At 43.7% G+C, this 26,756-nt stretch overlaps 1 protein-coding gene across 1 annotated transcript; it reads right to left on the bottom strand.

Moving 5' to 3' along the window:
* Positions 1 to 9,241: 9,241 nt before the first annotated feature.
* LOC133341674 (uncharacterized) lies at positions 9,242 to 26,494 on the bottom strand. Its single transcript, XM_061550265.1, has 9 exons — positions 26,407 to 26,494; positions 21,040 to 21,462; positions 19,474 to 19,643; positions 18,470 to 18,664; positions 16,372 to 16,453; positions 14,491 to 14,739; positions 14,088 to 14,112; positions 11,599 to 11,705; positions 9,242 to 10,199 (listed from the first exon to the last, which is right to left on the bottom strand). The coding sequence occupies exons 1-9, from the start codon at positions 26,492 to 26,494 to the stop codon at positions 10,189 to 10,191; spliced, it is 1,350 nt and encodes a 449-aa protein (XP_061406249.1). The 3' UTR covers positions 9,242 to 10,188.
* Between the last annotated feature and the right edge of the window lie 262 nt (positions 26,495 to 26,756).

The raw sequence follows: 26,756 nt of genomic DNA, 5'->3' as shown, positions 1-26,756 counted from the left end.
AGGCACCCCGCTACGACCCATCGTGTCGACGATAAACTCTCCTACATACAAACTGGCCCGTTTTCTATCAGATACTCTGCTCCCCTTCACAGGCAAGACCTCTTCGGCAGTACTCAACTCAACCCAATTGGTCTCTATGGTTAGGGACATGGTACTATCTCCTGATGACATCCTCGTCAGCTTTGATGTAGTATCTTTGTTTACCAAAGTCCCAGTACCGGACACCCTAACAATAATTGAGGACTTAGTCCAACATGGATTGAATTCTGATGTACCTGCGCTGGTTAGGCATTGCCTCACCAACACCTATTTTACCTGGAATGGCACCTTCTACAAACAGAATGAGGGTACCCCTATAGGCTCCCCCTTGTCACCAGTTATAGCCAACATGTTCATGGAAAAGTTTGAATCAGACGCCATCCAGACATCCACCCTGCGTCCTTCCCTGTGGAAGAGGTATGTGGATGACACTTTCGTCATCTGGCCACATGGCCTCCCAGCATTGAACCACTTCTTGGACCACATCAATTCTAGACACCCATCCATCAGATTCACCATGGAAGTGGAGAAAGACGGTAAACTACCATTCTTGGATATTCTGTTTGAGAGGAGGCCTGACGGATCCTTGGGACATTCTGTCTACAGGAAAGCCACCCACACAGATTCCTACTTGAAACCGGATTCCCACCACCACCCATCTCAAAAGAATTCTCTCATCAAAACGCTATACCACAGAGCCCATGGCATTTCTGACCAACACCACCTGACCGGTGAATTAAGACACGTACATCGGACCCTCAGGATGAACGGATACTCTGACCGCACTATCCGCCAAGCTGTTTCTCCCACCACACAGAAACAGCCACATGGAACTCCGACCAAAACTATCACGTTACCATACATAGCAGGCGTGACCAAAAAGATCTCCAAAATTCTAAACAAACATAAGATCCAAGTCCGATTCAGTACAGTGCATAAAATCCGTGATCTGATTCCATCTGTGAAGGATGTCGTTCCTGACTTACAGTATCCTGGAGTCTATAAATTGAGTTGCATTTGTGGTGATTGCTACATTGGAGAAACGAAACGTCATGTTTCTGATCGTGTCCGCGAGCACAAGTTAGATCTGAAACACGGCAGAACTGATTCTTCGGCCGTTGCCGATCATTGCTACAACTCGGTGGGCTCTCACGAAATTGTCTTTTCCGAGACCAAGGTTCTCTGCAAACCTCCTGGCTACCATCAAAGGTTTGTACACGAGGCCATACAAATATACAAACACAGACATAATTTCAACCGTGATGATGGGTACAAACTTAGTAATCATTGGAAAGATGTTATCAACCACGCAAAAAAGACTTAATTACACATTTTTGGACCATCTTATCTGACAGACACTATTTTACTTTACTTTACCGAGTGTTAACATCCCCAGTGTTTAACAGTACTCTCTTCATTGTTCAGCCAGCACTGGTATAAACATGGGCATTTTCGTTCTTTTCTATCATGTGTATCAACAGGTGCTTGTACACACACATGTCCACGTACACTTACACCCCAAACTCTCTTTTGGCCTCCCCTCCCCCTCTCTGTCCAATGCGTTGGCGTGTGCAGCAGTAGTTGCTTGCGCACAACCACGTCCACGCCGCCGCTCTCGTGTACCACGTCGTGCATTCTTTTGGCCCCGCCTCCCCTCCCCCTCCCGATGCGTTCTACTTGGCACTTCGTGCCGTCTTTGAGCCCCGCCCCCCTCCCTCCCGATACGTTCCATTCATTGGCTACCACATTCTGATGAGCTCCCCCCCCTCTCCTCCCCCCCTCAACTTGCTTTTAAGGGATTACATCTTGAATCATTGCCTCACTTGATGCAGCGAATCTGGCTGTGACGATCCCACCTGATGACGGAGACTTGTGTTGCCTCCGAAACGTCGTGATTTTTATTTGACTTTTATTAATTTTAATGTTTTACCTACGTGACTTTACCGAAAACACCTAAGAATATGAATCCTTGCAGTCACGAGAGCTTCAAATCTAGAATCAATTTATAACATTTTTGCACATGCGTTTTTCTGGATTTTGTTGTTGTTATTCTGTCTCTGACTGTTCAAATAAACCTACCATTAAAATTATAGACTGATCATTTCTTTGTCAGTGGGCAAACGTACAAAATCAGCAGGGGATCAAATACTTTTTTCCCTCACTGTATATAGATAAGGCCCAAATAAAATATACATATAACTACCAAGTAAATAAAAACCCACACAAAATAAAAATGAATAAACAAATAAAGAAATGGCGCCAAAACAAAAGGGGCAAATATCAAAAGTTATCACGGAAAAATGTGCCAATTAGGTTACATTCCAGACCCCAATCTAAACTTCTTACACAAGCCAGGAAACCTTCACAGGGAGGGGCAGTGGAGTGCCAGATGAATAAAAAGGCCTTTAGTTCGGATTTTAATAATAACTGTTATTGTGGAGATTTGTCGGATGTGGAGTGGGAGGGTAATCCAGACTGTAGGGCCTGTGTGAGGGTTGGGTCGGAGTCTGTCGGGGTCTGACAGGCCCTCTCTCCAAAATCGCTCGTAAAGCCGTTCAGCCTACCAAAACTCCCAGCCACTCCTCGACGCAGCTCGAGTGAAAATGAAGAACCACTGACTTGTACAAAATACACTTTTAATATTTAAAACACAACTAAACAATCACAAAACAATCAATCCACCTGCATTTCCATGAAAATAAAACTGACCATTCCAAGTGCACTGAGCCAGCACTGCTTAGATGCTTGCTTCAGTGTGGGCAAGCCAGGCCATGATTAAACTGATGGTGTTAGGTCCATTCAACAATGCATAAAAAACGACGCGATAAAGTTCTGCCTTTCACTTAATTTAGTGCAGTATATTCTAGCTGAGAAATGTTGGTTTGTCATCGCAATGAATGCGACAGTGGTTACAGGGCACGTGTGCCTATTTATTGCTGGCCTACACAAGCGGCTTCTGCCATACGATGTTCGTTTTACAGGGCCGTTCTCTGCGGGGATGTGGTACCCAGCTGAATGTGCGAGTTCAGAACGGGAAATGTGATAATTTCACGAGACAATGCCCTACGTACAAACAGACAAAACCCCACTTTCTTTTCCACCAATTAAAAAATGTGAAATGTATAAACCTTAGTCATTGAATTGAATTGTAAGCACAGTATTTTTTATGAAGGTGTTCGGTATTCTCTGCCTGGATTTTTACACCGCTGCCATTGTTTGACATTTTTTTTGTAAGGTACAGTATACAAAATATTATTGAAGCAATACAAAAAAAGATTGTTCCACTCTTTAAGGCGATATTAAATATTGTGTACAGTATGATGCATATATTTAATGTCAATTTTATTGATACACACATATTCATACTAGCCTATTGCCCGTCCAAGGACGGGTGTATTTCAGTAAATCTGAAACTTGCAAGCGAAAAGCAGACCGCGACGTGATATTCATTGCATCAATTCGTGTGCAATTTGTAAGGCCGCGGGGACACAGACTTATTTAATTTAAAGGTTCATCATGACGTCCTTTTTACTTCTATGTCTCAATAGCATTACGGAGATCGCGTGACGAGAGGGTTCTGCCTTCGTAGTGAGGGTTGTAAGTTGACGATGAGGAGCGGGAGAAGGTGCCTCGGCCCCCCATGTGGAGTGACGTCACCCGCTAATTAATATTAATGGGCCGGAGGTCCATGTGGAAGACGTCACCTGTTCATGAGTATTAATGAGGGGGGCTGGCCGACGTGGAGTGACGTCACGCGCGGGACAGACAGACATTCTTGGCTCATTATAGTAGTAAATTTTCCCTATGTATATTTATAATGTATATAATTTTAAGTCCGGTGAAACAATGGCACAGTGGGCACACAGCACCATGAATCTAGCAGAAATCTGAACTCAATTTCTCACTACGGCTAACATCAGTGGCGAGTGAAAACTCAACCTGCCCTGGACTCATCACCTCACACTGACCAGCATCAGTGAAGTATAGTAAAGACACCCATACTAAAAGTCATGCGGATGCCTTCATCCACCAGTTAATTAAGGGCTGTAAATAATTTGTAGAACAATTATCAGGTTGCATACGCTATAACACTGATATGCAAGTTAATCATTGTCTATAATATTACAAGAAAAGTATAAAATTGTAGACTTGCGATGTATGTGTGATGAACTTAATGTGCACCATACGTAGCCAACTCTGCTAATCTGACAATAACAATCGGCGGGAATAAAAACGTGTTGCAAAATGTGCGAGTCCACAACTCCATAAATTGAAAAGTGATTCAACTACTTTGCTCCCCTTAAGGTTCACAATTATTTTATTAACTAACGAGCATTTACAACTAAAATCAGAAGGAAGGAGAAATATTTTTTTACCACCCCCTTGTTAATCAACCGCTGGATAAAGGCATCACCGTATCTCTTAGTTGTGGCGGTTCTTTGTACTTCAGTGAGGTTAAAGGTCGATAGGGCAGGATTGTTTTACACACCACTCATCACTGACTTTAACCCATGCTTGGGAATCAAATTATATATCCAGTTTATAATGAACTCTTTTTTTGGGTAAATCACACAAGCACATTACCGATATGTGTCGTATACCCTCCTCCACGCAATGCAGACAAATTAATTAACTTAAGTGCAAGAGGGTGTTTAACACATTGATATTGGACTCGCATGGTCTTGCAAGAAAAATAAAAGGTACAAATCGTAACATTTTATCACGAAAGCCTAATTACACTGGCCTACAACTTTTTAGACGCCGTCTGCTTCAGAGATGAAATGTGCTGTTTATTATGGATTTTGATCTGCTGAATTCAAATATGGCAATTAAAACAACTGATTGGCTACTGTTCCCAAGATATTTAAGTTTTTACATTCTACGTCTATGTATAGTGTGTAGATAGTAGCGTTTTACTCATAAATTGTAAACCTAGGTCTTTTCATGAGTTTATGGTTGCTTTACATGACATGTCACCTGTCCAGTTCATGTAACACTTTAAAATCAATAAAAGGGTTTTATATATTTCGATTTAAAGCTTTCGTGACTGCAGGGATTCATCTTCTTGGTTCTTTCGGTAAAGTCACGTAGAAGGGACGTAATAAAATAATAAAAATAAAACATAATAAAATAATTCTCATGACGTTTCGGCCACAACGCAAGCAGCCGTCCTCAGGTGAAAACCAGGTCTGTCGAGGCGACAGCGTCTGAATGAAACAGCACACGAGCTTGGAGCATATATATAAGCTGGGTTGGAAGGGGGGCGCCCCTTCCTCCCCCTTCCCCCCCCTTCCAACCCAGCTTATATATATGCTCCAAGCTCGTGTGCTGTTTCATTCAGACACTGTCGCCTCGACAGACCTGGTTTTCACCTGAGGACGGCTGCTTGCGTTGTGGCCGAAACGTCGTGAGAATTATTTTATTGTTTTATTTTTATTATTTTATTACGTCCCTTCTACGTGACTTTACCGAAAGAACCAAGAAGGGGGGTTTTATATATATAATGTATTATGAGACAAAGGCAAAACACTATAATGTCTATATAAGTACATAGTTTAGTTCTTATTCAGTGTCTACTCAGCGTTTCTTGGCTTGTCTCTTGTATTCATTAAATGGACCATCTCTTGCCACTGTCCAGCAATATTTTTCAAGCATTGATGGGCTCCATTTGCCCTGATAGCGTTTCTCCATTGTTGCAATGTCCTGGTGAAATCGCTCGCCACGCTCGTCGCTCATTGCTCTGCAGTTTGGTGGTAAAAAATATAGATGAGTGCAAACATTGTATCTTTAGTGACATTTTGCAACCAAGGCTTTTGTATGTCTTGAGGAGGTTTTCCAACCAACTGTCTGCAGTTGTCTGCCTTGTTGTTTCCGAGAAAATGTGTTGCCACTAACTGGAAGGCTTTCCATTCCGTCTTTTCCTTGCTACGCAGTGCACTGTCAAATGTATCATCTCGAAGAAGTTCACGAATCTGAGGACTAACAAGACACTTTCCTTTATCTTAGCTTCACTTAACCATGTAAAATTTCCACGGAGGTACTTGAAAGCTACTTGTGTTTTGTCCATAGCTTTGACAAAGTTCTTCATGAGACCCAGCTTGATGTGTAAAGGGTGGTAACAAAATCTTCCTTGATTCAATAAGTGGTGGATGCTGAACACTTTTCCTCCCAGGCTCCAATTATTGTCGGAGTGGCCAATCTATCTTGATGAAGTGGGAATCTCTCGCACGACTATCCCATTCGCAGAGAAAACAGCAATACTTTGTGTATCCAGTTTGCAGACCAAGCAAGAGAGCAATAACCTTCAAATCGCCACAAAGCTGCCACTGATGTTGGTCATAGTTTATGCACCTCAAAAGTTGTTTCATGTTGTTATAGTTTTCCTTCATATGGACTGCATGACCAACTGGAATTGATGGCAAAACATTTCCATTATGCAGCAAAACAGCTTTAAGACTCATCTTCGATGAATCAATGAACAGTCTCCACTCTTCTGGACCATGAACGATGTTGAGGGCTGCTATCACACCATCGATGTTATTTCAGGCTACAAGATCACCTTCCATGAAGAAGAATTGGACAAGATCCTTTTGATGGGCACGGAACGTGGAAATCCTAACATCACCTGCCATGAGATTCCACTGCTGTAGTCTGGAGCCCAACAGCTCGGTCTTACTCTTGGGTAGTTCCAAATCCCTGATAAGTTCTTTCAGTTCACCTTGTGTTATGAGGGGTGGTTCAGAGGAGGAGGATGGGAGAAATTCTGGGTCATGTGACCTTGATGGTTCAGGACCAGAAGTTTAATCCTCTTCCTCATCTGACTCAAGTGATAATTATTCTGGTGCATCAGGAACCGGCAGTCCTTCTCCGTGGGGTACTGGGCGTATAGCTGATGGAACGTTTGGATAATGCACAGTCCACTTTTTCTTCTTTGACACACCTTTCCCAACTGGAGGTGCCATGCAGAAGTAACAATTGCTGATATGATCCGCTGGCTCTCTCCAAATCATTGGCACTGCAAAAGGCATAGATTTCCTTGCCCTGTTCAACCACTGGCGAAGGTTTGTTGCACAAGTGTTACAGCATATGCGTGGAGCCCACATCTTGTCCTGATCTCCAATTTTTCAGCCAAAATAAAGGTGTTAATTTAGGAGCTTTCGTGACTGCAGGAATTATTCTTTGGTTCTTTTCGGTTAAGTCACGTCTAAAAATAAAATAATAAATTAAAATAACATATTACGACGTTTCGATTGCAACACAAGCAATCATCATCAGGCATAAAAGAAATAGCAACAAAAATCTAACTAGAAAACTATAGACAGACATACAAGCAGACAGACATCACAACGGCACACAGAGAGAGGACACAAATCGGCACAAAGAGAGGGGTCGTTTCTGTGACGGTCCCTTAAATATAGAGAGGGGGGGCGGGGACGGAGAGAGGGAGGGGGCAGAGAGAATTAGCATATCAATGAGTGTACGGCAACGTACTGCTGTTGCAAGTAAGATGACAATGTGGAACGGGCACGCAAGCTTGAAAATTAGGAGACAGGCACACGAAAAATCTAACTTAGCAAATTTTGAAACACGTAATCAACCAGGCTATGCGTTAATTGTGTGTTAACCGACTCTCTGTGTTGTATTACATCACATTTCGATATTTTGCTAGGTTATTTAATTTTCGTGTGCCTGTCTCCTAATTTTCAACCTTGCGTGCCCGTTCCACATTGTCATCTTACTTGCAACAGCAGTACGTTGCCGTACACTCATTGATATGCTAATTCTCTCTGCCCCCCTCTCTATATTTAAAGGACCGTCACAGAAACGACCCCTCTCTTTGTGCCGATTTGTGTCCTCTCTCTGTGTGCCGTTGTGATGTCTGTCTGCTTGTATGTCTGTCTATAGTTTTCTAGTTAGATTTTTGTTGCTATTTCTTTTATGCCTGATGATGATTGCTTGTGTTGCAATCGAAACGTCGTAATATGTTATTTTAATTTATTATTTTAATTTTAGACGTGACTTAACCGAAAAGAACCAAAGAAAAATAAAGGTGATCGGCTTTCTTAACCATAGTGGTTATACTGCACTTTTGTGATGCAAAAGTCATTTCACCACAAACATACCATAAGTTATCTGCTTTGTTCACACAAGTACGAGGCATCTCTGCTGACCTTGGCTAAACAGAAATGTGTCCCTTTGCAACATCAAATAATGACGAATAAGAGAGCACGACACTGTTTGATTTCTAGAGCTGATTTCGGGCAATTTGTTCAGCAGAAGGATGTAAGCCTAGTTATGATTACATCATCCATGACTTCTAGGAATAACATGATGCAATTCATATCATGTATGTAGCAATACCAGGTTCAGATTGCATCATTCATTGTTTTGCTCAAAAAGCAAGTACTGTCCAAACCCAGTCATAGATTTATTCATAGATCCAGTCAAATATGTATTTTAGTCGTGTATGGTTTAAATTGAGATCCCTTCCCTTTATAACTCACTTATCCTCCGCCATTCCCAAGTCAAGGGTCGTATATACTGACCCAATAGCATAGCTTGAAAACTAGAGCCAATCAAAGTTTAAGCATCATTTGAATTCTCAGTGACCCAGATTTAGTAAAGTTGGACTACATTTATTTCGGAAGCATTTTGGCTGTAGACGAGTGTTATTAAAGTATGTCAGTGGGTTCATGATTAATCGTGATAACCACTTTGTGCCATAACAACCACAAACGTTACCATACATTATTTCTGAAAACAAATTATACTCCTTGGTACAACTCTGCAATTTCTTGCTCGCGCCACTGCTGATGGAAGGGCCTCCACGAGAGGTAGGTCTCGCGAGCACCTCTAAAGGAAATTTGGCCTACTCTTCCACGCTGGCTAGAGGTGGGCTTACCCCATCGCATCTGCCAATAAACTGTGGTGTAGACATTTGTAATGCTGGGTGGACATGCAGGCGAATTTAAAGATCTTGCACCAGTATTGCCATTGCCAGGAGTAGGCCTCGGCAAGGTAAAGTAATTTACCCTTTTTACTGGGTAAAAGGGTAAAGGGTAAAGGTGTCGACATGCCAAGGGGCAAGGTAAAGGGTACAGGGTAAAGGTAGCTCGGAGGAATTACCCGGTAGGGTAAAGGTAGCGCGAAGCATTACCCGGTAAATACGGTGCCTTGTTTACCGCTAAAAGCTCCGTGGCGCAGTCCGTGGCCTCCATTTAATAAGTAATATTTTAAACACGCTTTTATTAAATGTACTCATAATGGCAGAATTCCACGACTCCAGGAAGTGGCCCAGAAGCTTGCCATAACGTAAGGGACCATAGCCAAACACAGCCAACGTCAGTTGAGCGTGGACAATTAGACCCAAGCCGAAACATAACATAAAAAAAATGTTTAAAAATATGTTTTATAATTTTTTATGATAGAATATAGTATTGTCATCAGTATGACATAAGTATACCAAGTTTGCAGTCGATACCACATTGGGAAGTGGGTTAAAATTTAGTTACAAGATTTGAGGACACAACGACAACAACAGACAGAGTGAGTTCAAAGAAAGCGTGTAAAATTTGAATAATCGAGAGTATTATATATGAATAAAGCGCTCTACCTAGCATTTACCATTATAAACTTTTTTCATGTGTTGTACCCCAGTAAATACCCTGTAATCGGGTAATTTGTATGGTGTAAAGGTACAAGGTAGGGTAACGGTAGGCTCGTTGCTTTTTACCTTTTATCTTACCTGCTAAGGGGTAAAAGGTAGGGTAGAGTGATTGTATTGTGGTAAGGTAAAAGGTAGGGTAAAGGTAGGCTCGTTGTTTTTAACTTTTAACTTTTACCTTACCTTGCCGAGGCCTAGCCAGGAGATTGAACCAGCAATCTTTAGGTTCCAAGTCTAATGTGATAACAATTTAACTATGGCAGCATCCAGCCTATGTATACAGTTATATATGTGAACATTATTGTTAGTGCCCAAGTTTTAATTGACAGCAAAGTAAAACACAGCAAGCATTGTGACTTTGAAAAACAATTGCAGCGTCGGTGACTTGTACTTCTCTTGACGTTTCCGCATTTGTGGTGGGCGTGTGCGGCGGGTGGTGCTGCACACATCCTCCACAGATGCACGTGTCGATAATCTTTTCTTGATTACACATTTTCTGACAGACACAAAGCGCGGCATTCGATGCGTACAAAATGAGAAACGTAATTTAAACGTTCTATGTTTTGTGTACCGTTTAAAAAAATAAAGGTGCAGCTCTGCATCTTTAGTTGGAGATCACAACCTACACAATAGACCCCACGGGGTCACTGTCCAAAATATGATGGTTGAATTAAGAGCATTGATAAGCCCATATATATGTTGAACTTCTTTCGCACCGTACGTAGCCAACCGTGCTAATCCGAGGTGCGGGGGATGGATAACAAACTAAACATAAAAAGCAGTTCTAAAGAAATGAGTTTGTCTATCGAGATCATTTAAAAGTGCACAAATCCCAGTGGCTTCTTAATGTCGGAAGAAAGGGTGTTACAGACGGCCTCAGAAGCGCATCTGAACATGAACGATGCAGTGTCCATCCGCTCTTCCACGCGTGAGTTTTCTAGTCAACTAACTGGTGTAGCTCATTTCTACTGCTGGATGGACAGAGATGTGGGATGTATGGAACTTACACCATTGTTTCAACTGCTGAACCAGGAGTTGGAATTCAAACCTGGGCATCTGTATTGCAAGTTCGGTGTGCTAAACCACTGCATCGTGGCAGTGTGATTCATATTGTGGTATAAATCATAAGATTTGTAAGCTGCGACTCTCACCAGGACAACCGGATTGAGAAACGGACGATTTGTTGCTTGATGTTTCAGGCAACATGAAAGCATTTCACTCTCATAAGAACTCATCAGCATGCATCCACCAGTTACGGACACCCATGAATTCCCAGAATTTAATAAGCTTTGAGTTTAACAAGCTTCAGTTGGATTTGAGGTGAGGAATATACTTTTCTAGAAAAAATCTCTTCTAAACTACTTTTGGAGATTTATCATCAAGGATATTTTTACTTTTTGAATAGTGTCTCTTTATGTTGAGGGTGGTGGAGGGTTACGACACATTTATAGATAACGCGATCTAACCCAAAAATGTGTATTATGGGATTATATATTAATGTGCACAGTATCTTCAGAATTATAATACAAGTGCAAAATGCTCTGATCCTGGTAGTTTTGCAATGTTTGGAATACTTCTTTATCATGGATTTTTTTTCTCTCAAAATGCTTAGAAAATATCGACAGTTTAACACGTAGGCTTTCGCGACCAATGTTATTCATAATCAACGTTTTTGGGTTTAGATCGCGTTTAGTTATAAATGTGTCGTAACCCTCCACCACCCGACACGGCCAATCAGTAAAAAATGTGTCACGTTGACAAAGACAAACAGTTCACTGCTTTAGCCCACCGGTGTGTTGAAGCCACAACATTTACAATTTGAGTACGACGTTTCGCTGGTAATTGCAGCCAGCATCATCGGGCAATTCGCCAGAATGGTGAGGCATACTACTCACCATAGTCACAATTTGTGCCATTTAATTGTTTGGAAAGTGAAGTTAATTTCACTCCTGATTGCTTATACTCGTTGAGTGTTGCGGTTTGTGAAGTATGATTCCCATGTCTGGTGGCAAAAAGAAAAAAACATTAAAACTTTGTATCTGCTAGCTTGTGAATAACAATATTTCCAGCAGGTATGAACAATGTATAACGCGGAAGTAATGGCTCATGTATTTTCTCGATGAATTATGTTATTCACAATTTTCTACAGCTAACAGGAGTTTAGCATAATTATGGCTAGAATAATGTTCTTAGTGTGTAAAATCACTCTTGTGGTGGCAATGTGTATGTACGCTGTTGGGTAAGACCATGTGTTCTGCAAGCAATGCACAAACTGGACTTTTCAGTGACTCCTGACATTAGCATGGCAGTGAACATTCATGATCAGTTCTTCTGAAATCTAGTATAAATAAATTGGCCAACTAGGACATTTCTTCATATTACGTTTTTTTAGAGAAGTCATGTGATCTATTTATTGTAAGACGTGTGACTAGAGACGAATAGATTATACAATTTTTCACAGATGCTTATCTACAACCATTGCAAGTGTGACAACGGAACTAGTGACTTAAGTATAGTTTATATGTTATTTAAAAAAAAACACATTTAATTTATATAGTACTGGCAGACTTATTGGTCAGAAAGTGGCATTCAATCAATGTATTTGATGCTATAGATTTGATTTCAAAGTGGGGTTTCTCTGGACATTGTTAGTTCTTCCCACATGCCAAACATTAACAGAATAAGGTAAACATTTCAATGCAGGACACTCCTAAAAAAAAGAGTCCCAATAATCATGGGAAAATACAGAAAATTAGTTCACGTATCCCTATTCATAATTAATATTGGGAACGTATACAAAATGTATTTCACAGTTTTGATACATATCCAATAAAACCACTCTGCAGATGACAGCAATTTGTTCAGTACAAGCCGACTAAAAGTTAGGCTGGGCCAAATAAGACTCCAAGACCAAAGTGTGTGTTTTTTGCAGGTGAAGTTATTGGTGACATTGCCCTATACTTGAACATGTTTTGTTGATTTTGATTGAAAAATTGACACCTAATATTATCTTATTGGTGCAAACGTTAATTACATACATTTACTCAAGTCTTAGAGAATAATATGTATTTATATATTAACGAAACAGTAAGACTTTTTCACAAATCTGGCTGTCGCCTGATGAAGCTAGTAGTAATTACTAGCGAAACGTCGTACTCGGATTGTAAATGTTGTGACTTGACTCTCCAACACACCGGTGTGCTGTAAGAGTGACGAAGTGGCACGCTCTGTTTACGTGACAACCCTTACTAGTTGGCTGTGTCGGGTGGTGGCGGATTTTAACGACACATTTATATATTTACGCGATCTAACCCAAAAACCTCTATTATGGATATATATTAACGTCAAAAGTTATTGAGGATTTCAGCAGTTGCAATCAGGTGTGGCATTTACGTGATGACACTCCATTTTCACAATGCAATTTATGTTTCCATGTCTTCAAATAATTCCAGGTGCTTCCTGTTAGCACCATGAGTTTAACTATTCATGTTCATGGCTGGATGGGAACTTTTGACCAAGTCACGAGACTGAACCAGCACTGCTCAAAACCCGTGTTCAATTTCCTCACACTTAACGTTAAACACATACCCTCAATATTTTCCTATATGTGATGCAGCCAATACATAGTTCAGGTAAAGGTGCAGCCCTGTAATTACCTTCTTACACTACTGCTGGGAGAAGGGTCTCAAAGAGAGGGAGCTCAAGAGAGAGCCCCGCTGGACGGAATTTGGCCTACTCTTCCCCACTAGCAAAATAATCGTCGGAGAGGCGGGAGTTACCCACCCTTTACCCCGCCAGACCCAACATGTCGGTCGACTAACTGTCGTGCACCCATTTATGCCACTGGGTAGACAAGAGACAGGAGGGTTTAAGAAGCGTGCCTTTTGTGTCAACTGCCACACCTGGAGATCGAACTTACCACTTCTGGATTTGCAAGTCCCGAGTGTACTCTGCACGATATCAGGATCCCCACATGTATGGTATTATATACAACGCCACTTTCCAGCACAGCATGAAGGTAACTAAATATATATTTTAAAGAGGGTTTTGATATATTAAAAAAGTATGCTGTTGTGGCTTAAAACATAAACTATTTTCAGTTATAAAATACCTGTACCGTATAATGGAGTATATTGCATTTATTCTTCAAAGAGATCAACTTGAAAGTGCAAATGCACTACCAATCACTGCCCTATATGTTTGTGTGCATGCAACTGATATAAAAAATCATTGTCCAGTTTTCAGTTTCCATTGAGCGCACAATCACCAACAACTGTAATTGCCGTGTCGTGTCTCCAAACCGTGTGAACCGTGAATAAAAATGATGCAGTGCAATAATTACATTGTCTCATAGTAAGCATAATTATGAGAAAGAGACAGTTACCTCTGATAGTTGGCCAGAAGCATAACTGCAATGAAAAAGCATAATTGTTCAGCATTAGTATCAAACATACAAAAGCGCACGAGATAATTTTAACAGCACGGATTTGTTTCCAAAGGTGAGATCGCTTTCAAGGAGAGCTCAAAACTGTCTTGATTTTGTTATCGGTGGTCATCAGACATTTTGATTGGCTTTAATTGCCACCTGCAATTTTTTGTGCAAAGCTTCCTTTAACACTTTCAACTTAAATTTCGATTCTGCGTTAGCATCTGCCCGTCGGTCTATCTATCCGCTTGTCAGTTAAGGTGGCGGCAATATGATTGGCTAAACACCGCGGCGTATGTCGGCTACATTCACCAGCAGGCGCCCACACACGCACTAAACAACAGCGTGCAGTTAGACTCACCACTCGGCGTGCGTCTCTTTGTATGAATGTGGAAGAAGACTGCTACGATCATCAGGAAAACGATAATGATCAAAACGCCAATGATGGGCAGCCAGTAGACGACTTCAGGTTGAGACTGCCCCCCAGTTTCGACATGGCCTCCCATAGCTTGCTTGGTCAGAGCAGACGTCGAGTGGTTAAGCCAGGCCGTTGTTGTCTCCAGAGTCGTTTTTTTGCTTCCGAATTGCGTGCACATCTCATCCATTACGCCTGCGAACGCGCGGGCAACATGTTAAACACGATGCTGATCTGTTGACAATGCAAAGCTAAACAGTACGCACTGTATTTTCGTACAGGTATACCTCGGTTAACGAGGTAGATGCGTCCCATGATGTCACCTCGTTATGAGGAACCGCGTTCCCAGTGGTAGATATAACATACGAGACATAGGGGATGCTGGACTTTAGAGGAGGATACAAGAGGAAAACATTGCTGCACAATAGCACTTTGTCTGCTCGGTTTAAAAGGGTCCTGAAGGTGGACTCGCCAACCCCAACGAACGGGTCACTTAACTTTTCATTTCGCCCGCCTCCTCTGATCTGCATTTTCACTTCCAAAAGAGATGGATTTACGCTGCACGCCTTGCCCAGTAAAGAGCCACTAGCACTGGACGGTCGTCGCTTGGATGACATCAATGGAGAAGTAGTAACATCACTTTATCACTGCAAACAAACCCCCACACGGTAACCTTTCTTCTAACGCAAGGAGCCCCAGCAACGGCGAGCGGGAGAGCGGAGATCGGGGGAAGCGCCAACCGCTGGGCGTGCCGAGTGTAGCGAGACTTGTGTTGACGCCCTTATTTTCCTATCTACGTGACTTTACCGAAAGAACCTATAAGTATACAGGGTGTATTTGTCGATTAGCACCGATGGCTACGTACCGTGCAAATTAAGTTCAACATACATACGGGCGGGGGGGGGGGGGTGTGCGCGTGTAGCTGGAGGAGGTAGGCAGGGACAGTGGAGGTTGGAGTGAAGCGGCTTCACGAGGAAGACCAGAATCCCTCTTAGAGCGGCGATATAACAATAGACCAGGAGTCAGCAACCATGTGGTTATTTTATTGCTGCGTGATGTTATTCGCATGTAAAGCGGATCTTGAAATTTTGAGGCTTTTTTGTTTGCGAATTCGAAAAAAAGTGTTATTTTGGTTGCCAACCCCTGCAAGAGACTGTGGAATGAGCGTCAGGGCATGGAAGTTCAATTTGGCACGAAGAAACAATTGGAACGAACGTTGTAAGATGCCATAGTTTCTGAAATTACCTCAGCAAAGCCATTATTATCTCACACTAGATAGCACACCATGTGCATCACAAGGTTGTTCTCGGACCAAGAATGAAGTTGTTTTTTTTAACTATACACGTTTTTATTATGTAAGGCCCATGAGATTTGTAGCTATTTTCCAGAAGCGACCTGGCCACAAATGATAGCTCAACGAAGTGGCTTATGTGGAAATGTATAGCAGCCAAATACCGGAGGACCCGGAGAAAATACACGCGACCACGGGAGAACATGCAAACTCCAAATATACAGGCTCCAGAGTCGGGATCGAACCCATGACCTCCTGTATACCAGACGAGGGAGTTAACATCTTGCGACCGCAGCGTCCAGAGCTGAAATATTTTAAATAGAGTGACAGCCAAATGTAATTTTTTTTCCTCTTCATTCGTTCATTACCAGGCTGAGGTAATCGAATCTTTACAAGTGATGACCATATTTCATCACAAGGGGCTGCCCAGATTTAAATCCAGGATTTGAATGTCAGATCAGTACTTTGATAATTATAATTATTACCCCGAGCCAATAAATCACTTCAGTGCAGAGCATAACATGATTTAACATTACCGACATGACAACTTGCATCTTGCGTGAGAACATCACAAAATGTATCTTGGGCAGTAGGTGTCTGGATTCCATGATGAATTTTCTAGAAATAATAAAAACAGCAATATTTAAACATGACCTTTTTTCATAATCAGAAGCACTGTGCACACTCCTAAAGAATTATGACCAGTACATTTGATGGTGCTTTGTGTTTAAATTATGGGTTGTAACTCGTAACACCAAAAGGCTGTTTGATCAAAAGAATAGATTTCATGTAATGCCGTCAATGGGTTGCTTTGTAACGAGGACAAATAACAGTACAGTAAAACCTCTGGAAACCTGACTTCAGAAAACCACAATTTGGAATTATCCAGAATATCAACATGAATAAATAAAGATTAAACAAATCTATGAACTCCTAAACTTTTCATCAAACAACGGCCATGCCGCCAATTATTCTTGAAAACAGTTTACAAAACAAGAATTTTACGGGTAATAGCTAATTATTTTAAAATTTAAATATTGTGCTTCTGTTATTTAATACAGATTTTGTCAGGAATTTTAAATATGAAAACTATTTACCACAGTACTTATATTATATTTAGCAAATTGATGACAGAGTTTATGGTGGATATATTAGAAGTGATATATGACATGTAATGATCATCGTGGATATTACGAAATATTGTAGTATCGCCACATGCATGAACTGTTTTTTGTGTTTAGTTTGTTGTCCTTCCCCCGCATCACCGATTGGCGTGGTTGACCACGTACGCTGCAAAATAAGTTCAACGTACATACTTATCATGGCAAGCCGAGTCCTTGCTAGTTTTTTCACATTTATTCCACATTTGTTGTACCCATAAGCAAATTGGATTCTTCAAGCCCGTTAGTCAATCGTTTCATGCTTTCCCATCCAGTGAATGTCAGCTCTCCACCGCTGATTGCAAATTACTCTGATCAAACTGCTTTTAAGCATGATTTATTTGTCAATGTTCAGTAGTTAATACGTTTTTGTAAAATGTGTTTGGCGTTGGTTGTGTGTCAATGTAACTCAAACTTATTGATGTATGTATTATTTATGTGTAGTGGCTGCACAACTCCAAAAAAACTGGAAAGGCCGAGCCCGCAATTAGTCCAGCTTCGAGTGGATTTACTGCAATTTATAATCTTACACACGGATGCACTTAACTCAAAAGTCAGCTATGCGTAACACCCTGTAGAGGGCACGAGTGCTCTGCTAAAGTGTGGCATGTGATTGTTGGACATTAAGTGATGGCAATGAATTCGGGTGTATACCTAAAAAAAGCACTTCATTTGTCCTACACTTGTCACCCAAATGAGATGTGTATTTCAACTGAAACTAGATCCTTGTGGAAGCTGCTTGATTTCAGCGATTCGTATACATTACATTTGTATATCATGTTTATAGGGAGTCGCTATAATCCGTCAACATGTCTGCTGATTGAAGGTACAATTAAAAATAATCGTAACTAAAAAATGCAATTCTTTATGCATGAAAACCGTAACCTAATTTCTATAAATATTTTGTCAGGTCTTTTTCTCTTGTACACATTTGCAAATTCTTACTGGTTTGTTTTTTCTGAGAAACCACATTGGTGTTCCACGAGGTTCCATCCTCGGTCCTTTGCTCATCACATTTGATCTTCTCCCACTTGGCAACGTCGGCCACTGTTTTTAATGATTATGACGCCCAACTCTACAATTTCATTGACTCCAAGACCCAACCAAACTGTCAACATTTTGCCTTGACGCAGTGGCATAATTTCTGCTGGGTCACTAAAATCACTACTCCTTTGTGAGAGGTCAGCAGTGGGCGTCCTGCGGCGAGGCTGGCCCCAAGGATATCGATTTGGAATTTCCACCAAATGTCTCATGGCTACAAATGCCTCCTATCGTTTTGCTATTGTTTACTGTTGTAACTTGGTGATTTGTCCATACTGGCAAATCTGTGAAAAGAGCTTCTTGGCTCGTTGGAATCCTCCTCCAGTCTAATTTTTTTCTGATTCTGAAATGAAACGTGCACTGCCACAAGGTCGCTTGTGCCTTTTGTAATGCAACAGTTTAACCAGCGATAACAAAAACATGCATAACTCACCTGGATCTGAAGGGTTTTTACATCGTTTTTATAAACCCAAACATTGCTTGTAAATGTGTAAGTGACTTTTGACTTTTCATCCTCGATGTCAATTTTCTCAAGAAACCAGTCATCGAATAGCCCGGTGCCGTCGTGTGCCACGGAGATTTTCATGATTGTTCCGATATTGTTTACTTTTAACGTGAAGATGTCCACCTGTAGCCACACAAACGTAAAACAATAATTAGATTTTCTTGTCAGGATGCACGACAATTCATATAGTTAGTCTTACACTTCAAAAAAACAATGCAAATAAAATGGAACTGCACAAACAATCCGAATGATATGTATGACACAAAACTAATATAATGATGTCCTTAATTTATCCATGAAAAGACTTTGTTTTCAGAAAGGTCCATATTACAATCAAATTAATGTATAAAGCGTGTTCTACATGCGGGTGGAAACTCGAGTGCCTGGAGAAAATGATGGGTTTCTCTCCTTGGTCCACACAAGCAAGTTTACCAATCTATTTACTTGAATACCATCATCTCTTGGCCACCATGCAGCCCAGAGTTGCATCCCATGATCGCCAAATATGTTTCACCCAAATTGCTGGAAGGCGATTATATTGAAGAACATTCTCATGGTAGAGGTATTGAATTCCATCCACATGTCAATTAATCAAAGCACAATGGGCCCCTGCCACCCGAGAAATTCAATGTTCATTTTTTGGCTCGACAAAATAACACCTTGGTTTCATCGTGTTAAAAAGTTACAATGGTATGAGAACAATTGAGCACTCGTCACAAATATGACTTTCCTCTGACACATAGCCGTCGTTTATGAGAAATACTGAATGCATAATTCTAATAAAACCTTTAACACTGGGAGTGTGATATACTACTTTAACAACATTTCACATTTCTGTAGTAGCAAGTATACAAGCCTAATTCGTTCAAACACAATATTAGCCAATTGTATCATCAATACGTGAGATTTTTATTTTAAGTGCATTGCAGTACCTGGTCAGTTTCAAAGGGATTGTTGTTTGTTTCTGATGTAACCAGTTGTGAGGTCACATTATTTTTGTTTCCATAGATGTGAATTGTAACGATTGCATCGGTTCCACTTCTGTGTATTTTCCCAGTGTGAACCTTTACGATGTACGTCCTCATCGATCCAGCATCGTCACCTGTTGATGGCATTGAAGAGTTGTACAGGGGTGATATCAGCTTGTGAATTACAGAAGTCCTACTTCTAAAGGGCTGGAAAGTGCAGTCCCAGTATAATCCTCTTACATGTTGATAAATATTAAATGTCAATGTTTTACCGAGGTCCCCAAGATATGTTGAAATCTTAGAACTATATGTAATTTTACATCAGCATCATTATCTGCCATGGTCGATCCACTGCTAGATAAATACCTCCCCACTCCGCCACTATCCCGTCTGGCCCTGGGATGCTACAATTGATCTCATCCGTGAACATGAACTGATCTCATCACTCCATCTTCACCGTTGAATTATCTATGCTGCCAAATGTATATACAGTATATAATATACCATAAACCGTATCTTGCATTTATTATACAATACACATCACTGTTTTTCATTCCATTTAAATTTTCTTTGGATGTATGAATATTAATAATTTTTAAAACCAACTTTTTTTTAATTGAACCCATTGCAACAATCGTGATCAGCGGTCGGCAACCTGACGGCTCCAGAGATGCATGCGGTGGCTCTTTAATGACTTCTGCTTCGTGAGATCATTTATTAAGGACCGCTGTCTCATATTCGCATGCATTGTGGCTCTTGAAATATTGAGGGTTTTTTACAGAATTCGAAAAAAAAACATCTTCATGTTATTTTGGTTGCCGACCTTTGATCAGGATAGAGAACGCGTGGAAAGTACGGGGAGGGGGTCTGGAGATTGCTCCCTCTGGGTTAGTGTCTGTCCCTCGTGGGAGCGTGTACAGGTGAAAGGGGTTCATTTTCAGACTAAGCCAGGGAATAAGGGCGGGGAAATGGGTAGGGGAAAACAATAAGTACTACAATAGTCAAGAATGATAATTTTCCTCAATCTGAAATAAATACTGAATTACTCAACACTGCTATTCACTTAAATATTAATTTTTGCATGCCAACGTCTGTTTTCGGAACAATTTTTAAATATTTACCCATTTAAGTATTCACTGAGTCGGGACCTCAGCAAGGATGTTTAGCCACTTCCCCTTTGAGTTGGCTTGTGTATGGAATATTCGGAAGGACACCCGCAGTGCCCAGAAGTAGACCCACACGCGGGTGGGGAGGGGGGGATCTCAAAATCCTCACAGATTTGTCATGAAGCATGCTTGCTGTGCTTCCTCTTTTAGGCCCCTTGTGCCACTGCCGCTGCTTCACGTACATCAGTGCTCAGTTGTTGACCCTCCGATCCCACCTCTCACTCGCTTCACTTTAAAGTGCGTGCCACCAACCTCGGCTGGTTTACAATCATTAAAACTCATTAGAACACATGTCTCTGTACTATACTGTTAAAAGACTGGAAAATAAATGGATTAATCAGGTATATTACATTGTGGTGCTTACCTATAACTGACACCTGCGTAGTTTTCTGAACAGGATTATTGGGATGATTCAACATCTTGTGCCAGAGGTCTGTCTCGCACATGGCGAGGCTGTTGTTACACACGTGCTGGCCGAGGAGAGCCCCCGTGACACACGTGTACGTCCCCTTGTCGCCAGCCTCCACTCTTCTTATCGTGAGGCCACCAGACCCAGAGCAGCAGAGCCTCCCCACCCCTGATGCGCCCCCTCCATCACGATCACAAGAAGGGATGAAGGCTTCTTTTTCGGAGCACAAAGCCACGGGGACCGGCTGGTCTCTGGCTCCTTGTGCCACCCTGAACCAGACCACCGAGCCTGGCTGGGCACTCCTACCTCGGCCACACGGCAGGCAGGTGCTGTCATTCTCCTTCACGCTGACAGTAATTATTTCAGGATCAGCTGCAGCTGCAAGTCATATTATTGACATTAGTTTGTAGGCAAAGGGGGCTGTTATATATGCAGTGTGAATGTGCTATGGTGCTACTTTCCTGTACGTTATAACTTTTTTAAAAAGAATTGTAACACGAAGTCAGGACAACATCTCTCACAGTACAAGCTTCAGCACAAGAAGAGTGCCAGTACAAACGCAATTCTTCAACATTTGTAGAATAGTGCGATAACGTAGTTCCCCCCCTGCAGAGACTCGTCTGCACCCTATTTGTGAACATTCGCAAAATGTCATTTTTTTATAGACTAGAACTTCAGCGGCCTACGGCCAGCCCATTCTAACTCCTGCCTACAAAATAAATCTGGACTCTATTGTATGTAGCGTGTGTAGGAATATATGCCTACAACATACATTCCTTTTTTGGGGGGTGGGGGGGACAGTGTGGGGTTCGACAATTTTGGAAACCTGTTGGATCAACTTTATACCCTCACATGGGGGTGGGGGTCAGGGGAGTCCACTTTCTAACTTATTTATTCAGGCCTTGTGAAAAGGCTTTCTTATAATTCAGTTGACGGAGAAACCATCAAACAGATACACGGAACGGGGCCTTTTATAATAGATGCCTTTATCTTAAACAACTGCATAGCTACAATCATTCTTAATTATTAAATATTTTGCATAGTGTTTCCAAGGCGGTGCTATCTGGTGTTTAGCATAGTGATACGTAACAGATGAAATGAGTTGAACCTCTGTTCCAACTAAGAATACTTATGTGGCAGACGAGTATTAATTCAAAAGGGCGATTGTTGCAGGTGAGCCACACCACATGCGCCAGTGAAAGAGGACCGAGTGGAATGGAGTGGTTTTGGTAAAACAAGGATGAGGTAGAGAGACTCGTATAGGTTGGATAACGATCATGCAAAAGTTGAGAGATGTTGAAGCAAGATACATTGGTGGTCTCTTTGTCGTTACACACACACACACTGACTGGTCCCGCACTTGCAATCCATTGCTAGGAATGGCCTACTGATGAGCTCCAGTGCCGGATTATCCTCGTAGCAAAAGTAGCTACATACGCTACCGGGCCCCGCACTTTCAAAGGCCCCGCGCTAAATGCTTTCAAGCTATCAATTCCGGTTCAGTGATTCTGCACTTGCTCTATTACCAGGGGCGGTTTCTTCATTAGGGCGATTGGGCGACGCACCACCAATGTCATTCAACCACAGAGTCACGCTAGCCGTCACTGTGCATCTGGATATAGTCCAATCAGCGTCATGTCACGTTCTGTGGAGTACCGCCTCTTTTTGGGCGATTTCACTCCGGCTGAGAATCGCCCCGAGTGGCCCCATAGACTTACATTCAAAGATGTTTTTTTTCGACTGGGGGGCGCTGCAATGCATTCTCTATGGCTTCCGGGAGGGCTCGCCCTAACGTGCTTACGTCATCATACGTAAGCACGTTTCATCAAACAATATAATTTGTCGCCACCTAGTGGAATCTTTAATAAAAGAAACTTGAGTGGATTGTATTAATAGTGAGTATAGAAACAAACAAGATGTATTGTAAGAGTCACTTTATTTTTCATTTATATTAAAGAAGTGAAGTTGCCTTTACATGCTTAAGCTGTTAATTTATCCATTGCATGGGTAGACCTTATCCTTATAAATCATCCAGACATTTGCCCCCCCTGAGAGATTTTGCAGGAGCCGCCACTGTCTATTACTATAGTACTATACTGCTTTCAACTTTTATTAATGGCTGGGTGTTTAAGGTTAGCGATTTGTCGTATTATCTGGATGTATAGCAAATGAAAAAATAAAATATTTTGTGGTTTTTACTTAGGGCCCCTTTATAACATATGCTACAGGCCCCGCACTAGCTTAATCCGGCACCGATGAGCCCTTCTGAAAGAAACACGAGTATGTACAGTATGTGCAATGTAGGAATTTGGGCGGGAGACGACTTGACGGGTAGCACACTTTTATTAACACCAACTTCACTGACACGTGTGGCCAACTGCAGCCTACGCTACGCGGTTCCCCCGGCTACACACACACGGGCTCTCCCGCCCCGTAGCTTCCGGGGAACCCACCCCGGCTGGGGTATGGGTCCCGACCACTGGGTCCCACAGCCTCGCCCTCACAAGGACGTCAGGCCGCGGGTCCCACGGTCTCGCCTCTGAGCCGCACAGGGTCCCGGCCTTTACAAGGACAGCGGGACTAGGGGTCTCAGGGCCCTATCTCTTCCAACTCCGTCTTCGATCTTCACTGGTTACCAATTCCCCGAGCACCCCCGCGCATCGCCTTTTATAGTCCTCCGCTCCCGGGGAGATGGAGCCTATGCGGACCTCGATGTGAGCACCCACCCTAGTTGACCAATCACCACGCGCTGCCACACGATCCTTTTTCCCAGCTTGTGTCAGCGCACACAACCACTCACCACGCGCTGCCACACAATCCATCACTGTCAGCGCGCGTCACCACTATACCACGCGAGGTAGCCACACCTGACGCGCTCTCACACGCTCCCCCCTTGTCAGTGCGTACCGTCACTACATATGTGAAGTACCGCTGAGGACGCTTGGACACCGTTGTAAGGCACACGTATTTATTTATATAAATGGTCGTACAATACTAGAGGGGTGTATCGGCCCCCTCACCCGGATAGCTGGGAATATTCTATTAGCTACCCCTGACCTATCCCTAGTCCTCCACTAACGGGGAGGCTATCTGGCCCGAAACTGGTCAGTCGGGCTACGGTACCCGGAGTCCCAGAGTACTAACTCTGGTTCACGGGACCACGCCACTGGCTCGGTCCTGCGCGGCCCTGATAAGGGCGGCGTCCCAGGGGAGTCCAGGGCCTAGCTGGTCGATCTTCTGTCTTCCCCTATTTACTCTAAGACTGAACCCCGAGCTCTCTGGCTCATCCCCTTTTATACCCCCCCCAGAGGATCACAACCCCCCCCCACGAGCAGCCCCCCCACGCCGCCCGGTGCGGACGTCGTTGCGGGCACCTCCCCGTGTACTGACGGAGCCCCGCCCACTGTGTTAGTTACCCGTTTGATCCTATGCATACAGCCCTACACAAACAGCCCCTCTGTAACAGCCCTACATCACCCCCCCCTGTACAGCTCGCAGCCGTCCCGGCTGCAACAACTTCAATAAAGGTTTATTAACCCCTTGACCTCCGCGTGTGCCTCAAAAACAATTTTAACCATAACGTGAATGGAACAACAACAAGAACCAACAAACCCCGAAGGGAAAACAACCCGACGCACCCCCCCTGAATAAATACGAATTCCGTAAGAGCGACGTATATACAATTTTAGCAGGGAACCCCTAGCACACACGCAACACAACACAACACAATGTGGCAGGAGCACCCCACCGACGCAGCACCCCGCAACCATACACGAGAGAAATAAATTTCCTTTTAATGCATCACAAGAGTCTGCGCATTTTTGTGCGCGTCCTTGCTGCAGGCCCGTCACACGGGGCAACCCCGGATGGCGGACCGTCCGGTGGCAGCTGTCCATTCTGCAGTGAGTCCGCGCTTGACGTCGCGAGACCCTCGGCATCCCCCGTTAGAGGTGGTTGGGTGCGAGCCCGTCAATCCCGGTGCACCTGTGGGCGGGACAGCCGGCAACACGTCAGGCGAGAGCAGCAGAGACGGACCCTTTGAGTCGGCCGACCCCCCACATGTTTGGCCACGCGTGTGTGGAGTGGGGCCTCGCACCGCAACGAATGGTTTAAGTCTCGAGGGGTGCACAAACCACCGGCGCTTCCCCCATTTGATGCGAACGCACTGAGGCCGCAAAACCTCGACCACCTCGACAGGACCCCGCCACGGCCGCACCAGTTTAGAGGATGTCGCGAGTGGTACCTGGGGGCAGTGCAGCCATGCCCTGTCCCCAGGCTTCCACTGCAGCACGTGCGCGCGACCCAGTCTGAGGCGCTCATTTGCTTTCTGACGCTGGTCGGAATTTAGCATGGCAGCATCCCGTGCCTCAGTCAATTTAGCAAGGTTGAATTTAACATGGTCAACTAATTTAGTTTTACCCAGCGGCGTGGGGATCTGCAGCTGCGCCCGAACAGGTGGGTCAGGATTGCGGCCATACATGAGGAAGAAGGGTGAAAATCCCGTTGCAGCATGGGGGGCCAATCTGTATGCTGCCAAGACCCCTTGGATTTGCAAGTCCCAATCGGTCTGTGAGTCCGAAACCTGCTGTGATAACATAGACGAGATGGTGCGATGCAGACGCTCGACCATCCCGTCAGTTTGCGGGTGATAGGGGGAGGTACGAATTTTTTTCGTTCCCAGGAGCTCACAGACCTGTTGGAGGAGTTTTCCGGAAAATTTTTTACCCTGGTCGGTCAGCAGCCGCTCCGGAGCACCTTTGTCCATGACATAACCTTGGACAAAGGCGTCGACGATGGCTGCTGCCGACTGATTGGCCAGGGGCCAGGCCATAGGCCAGCGCGTAAAGTACTCGACCCCGGTTAACAAATATCTATTACCCCTAGGGGTGGCGGGGAATGGGCCCAGAATATCCAGCGCGACAAGTTCGTTCACTCTGGAGACCCTGATAGACTGCAAAGGCGGGTTTGATTCTCGTGCTGGTGGTTTTCGCTGCGCACACCGAGGGCATGAAACCAACAGATCTGAGACATCCCTTGTCATGCCTTGCCAAAAGAAATCACGCTGGAGCAAGGCGAGGGTCTTTTGGGTACCCAGGTGGAGGAGGCGCTCATGAGCAGCCCACACCACCCTACCCCGTAACCCAGAAGGGACCACCAGCCGGTGTCGGTGGGATTTTCCGTCCCAATGCATCAGCAACCCCGCGTGCATTTCCCATGCGTCGGCATCACCCGACCCCCGCCCCGCCTCCCCGGCGCGACGACGCAACGCGAGGAGGGAGGTATCCTCCATCTGGAGGCGCCCCCATTCCTGAATGTGCAAACCCAGCAGGGAATCTTTCCCCTGTTGTTCAATAGAATTTGGAACAACTGTCTCGCCGTCGGCGGCGGCCGCAAGGACCGGAACCGACATGTCCCCTGCTGGCTTGCAACGTCCCGACCCCAGGAGGCATGCACATTCTGAGGTGGTTGGCATGCGCGACAGAGCGTCCGCGTTGGTGTGGCGAACGCCCTTACGGTAGGTGGTTTCGAAATCAAAATCCTGGAGGATCTCCAACCATCGGGACAATTGTCCCGATGGCTGTTGAACTCGCAGGGCGTACTGCAGTGCCGCATGATCTGTGCGGACGGTGAAATGCCGACCGTACAGATATGGGCGATACTGTTGGATGAAA

Source organism: Lethenteron reissneri, chromosome 12 (assembly GCF_015708825.2).
Source record: "Lethenteron reissneri isolate LAM-NWPU_2019-01 chromosome 12, ASM1570882v1, whole genome shotgun sequence".
Lineage (NCBI taxonomy): Eukaryota > Metazoa > Chordata > Hyperoartia > Petromyzontiformes > Petromyzontidae > Lethenteron > Lethenteron reissneri.
The sequence above is the reverse complement of the archived record's forward strand: the minus strand, read 5'-3'. Positions and strand labels throughout refer to the sequence as shown.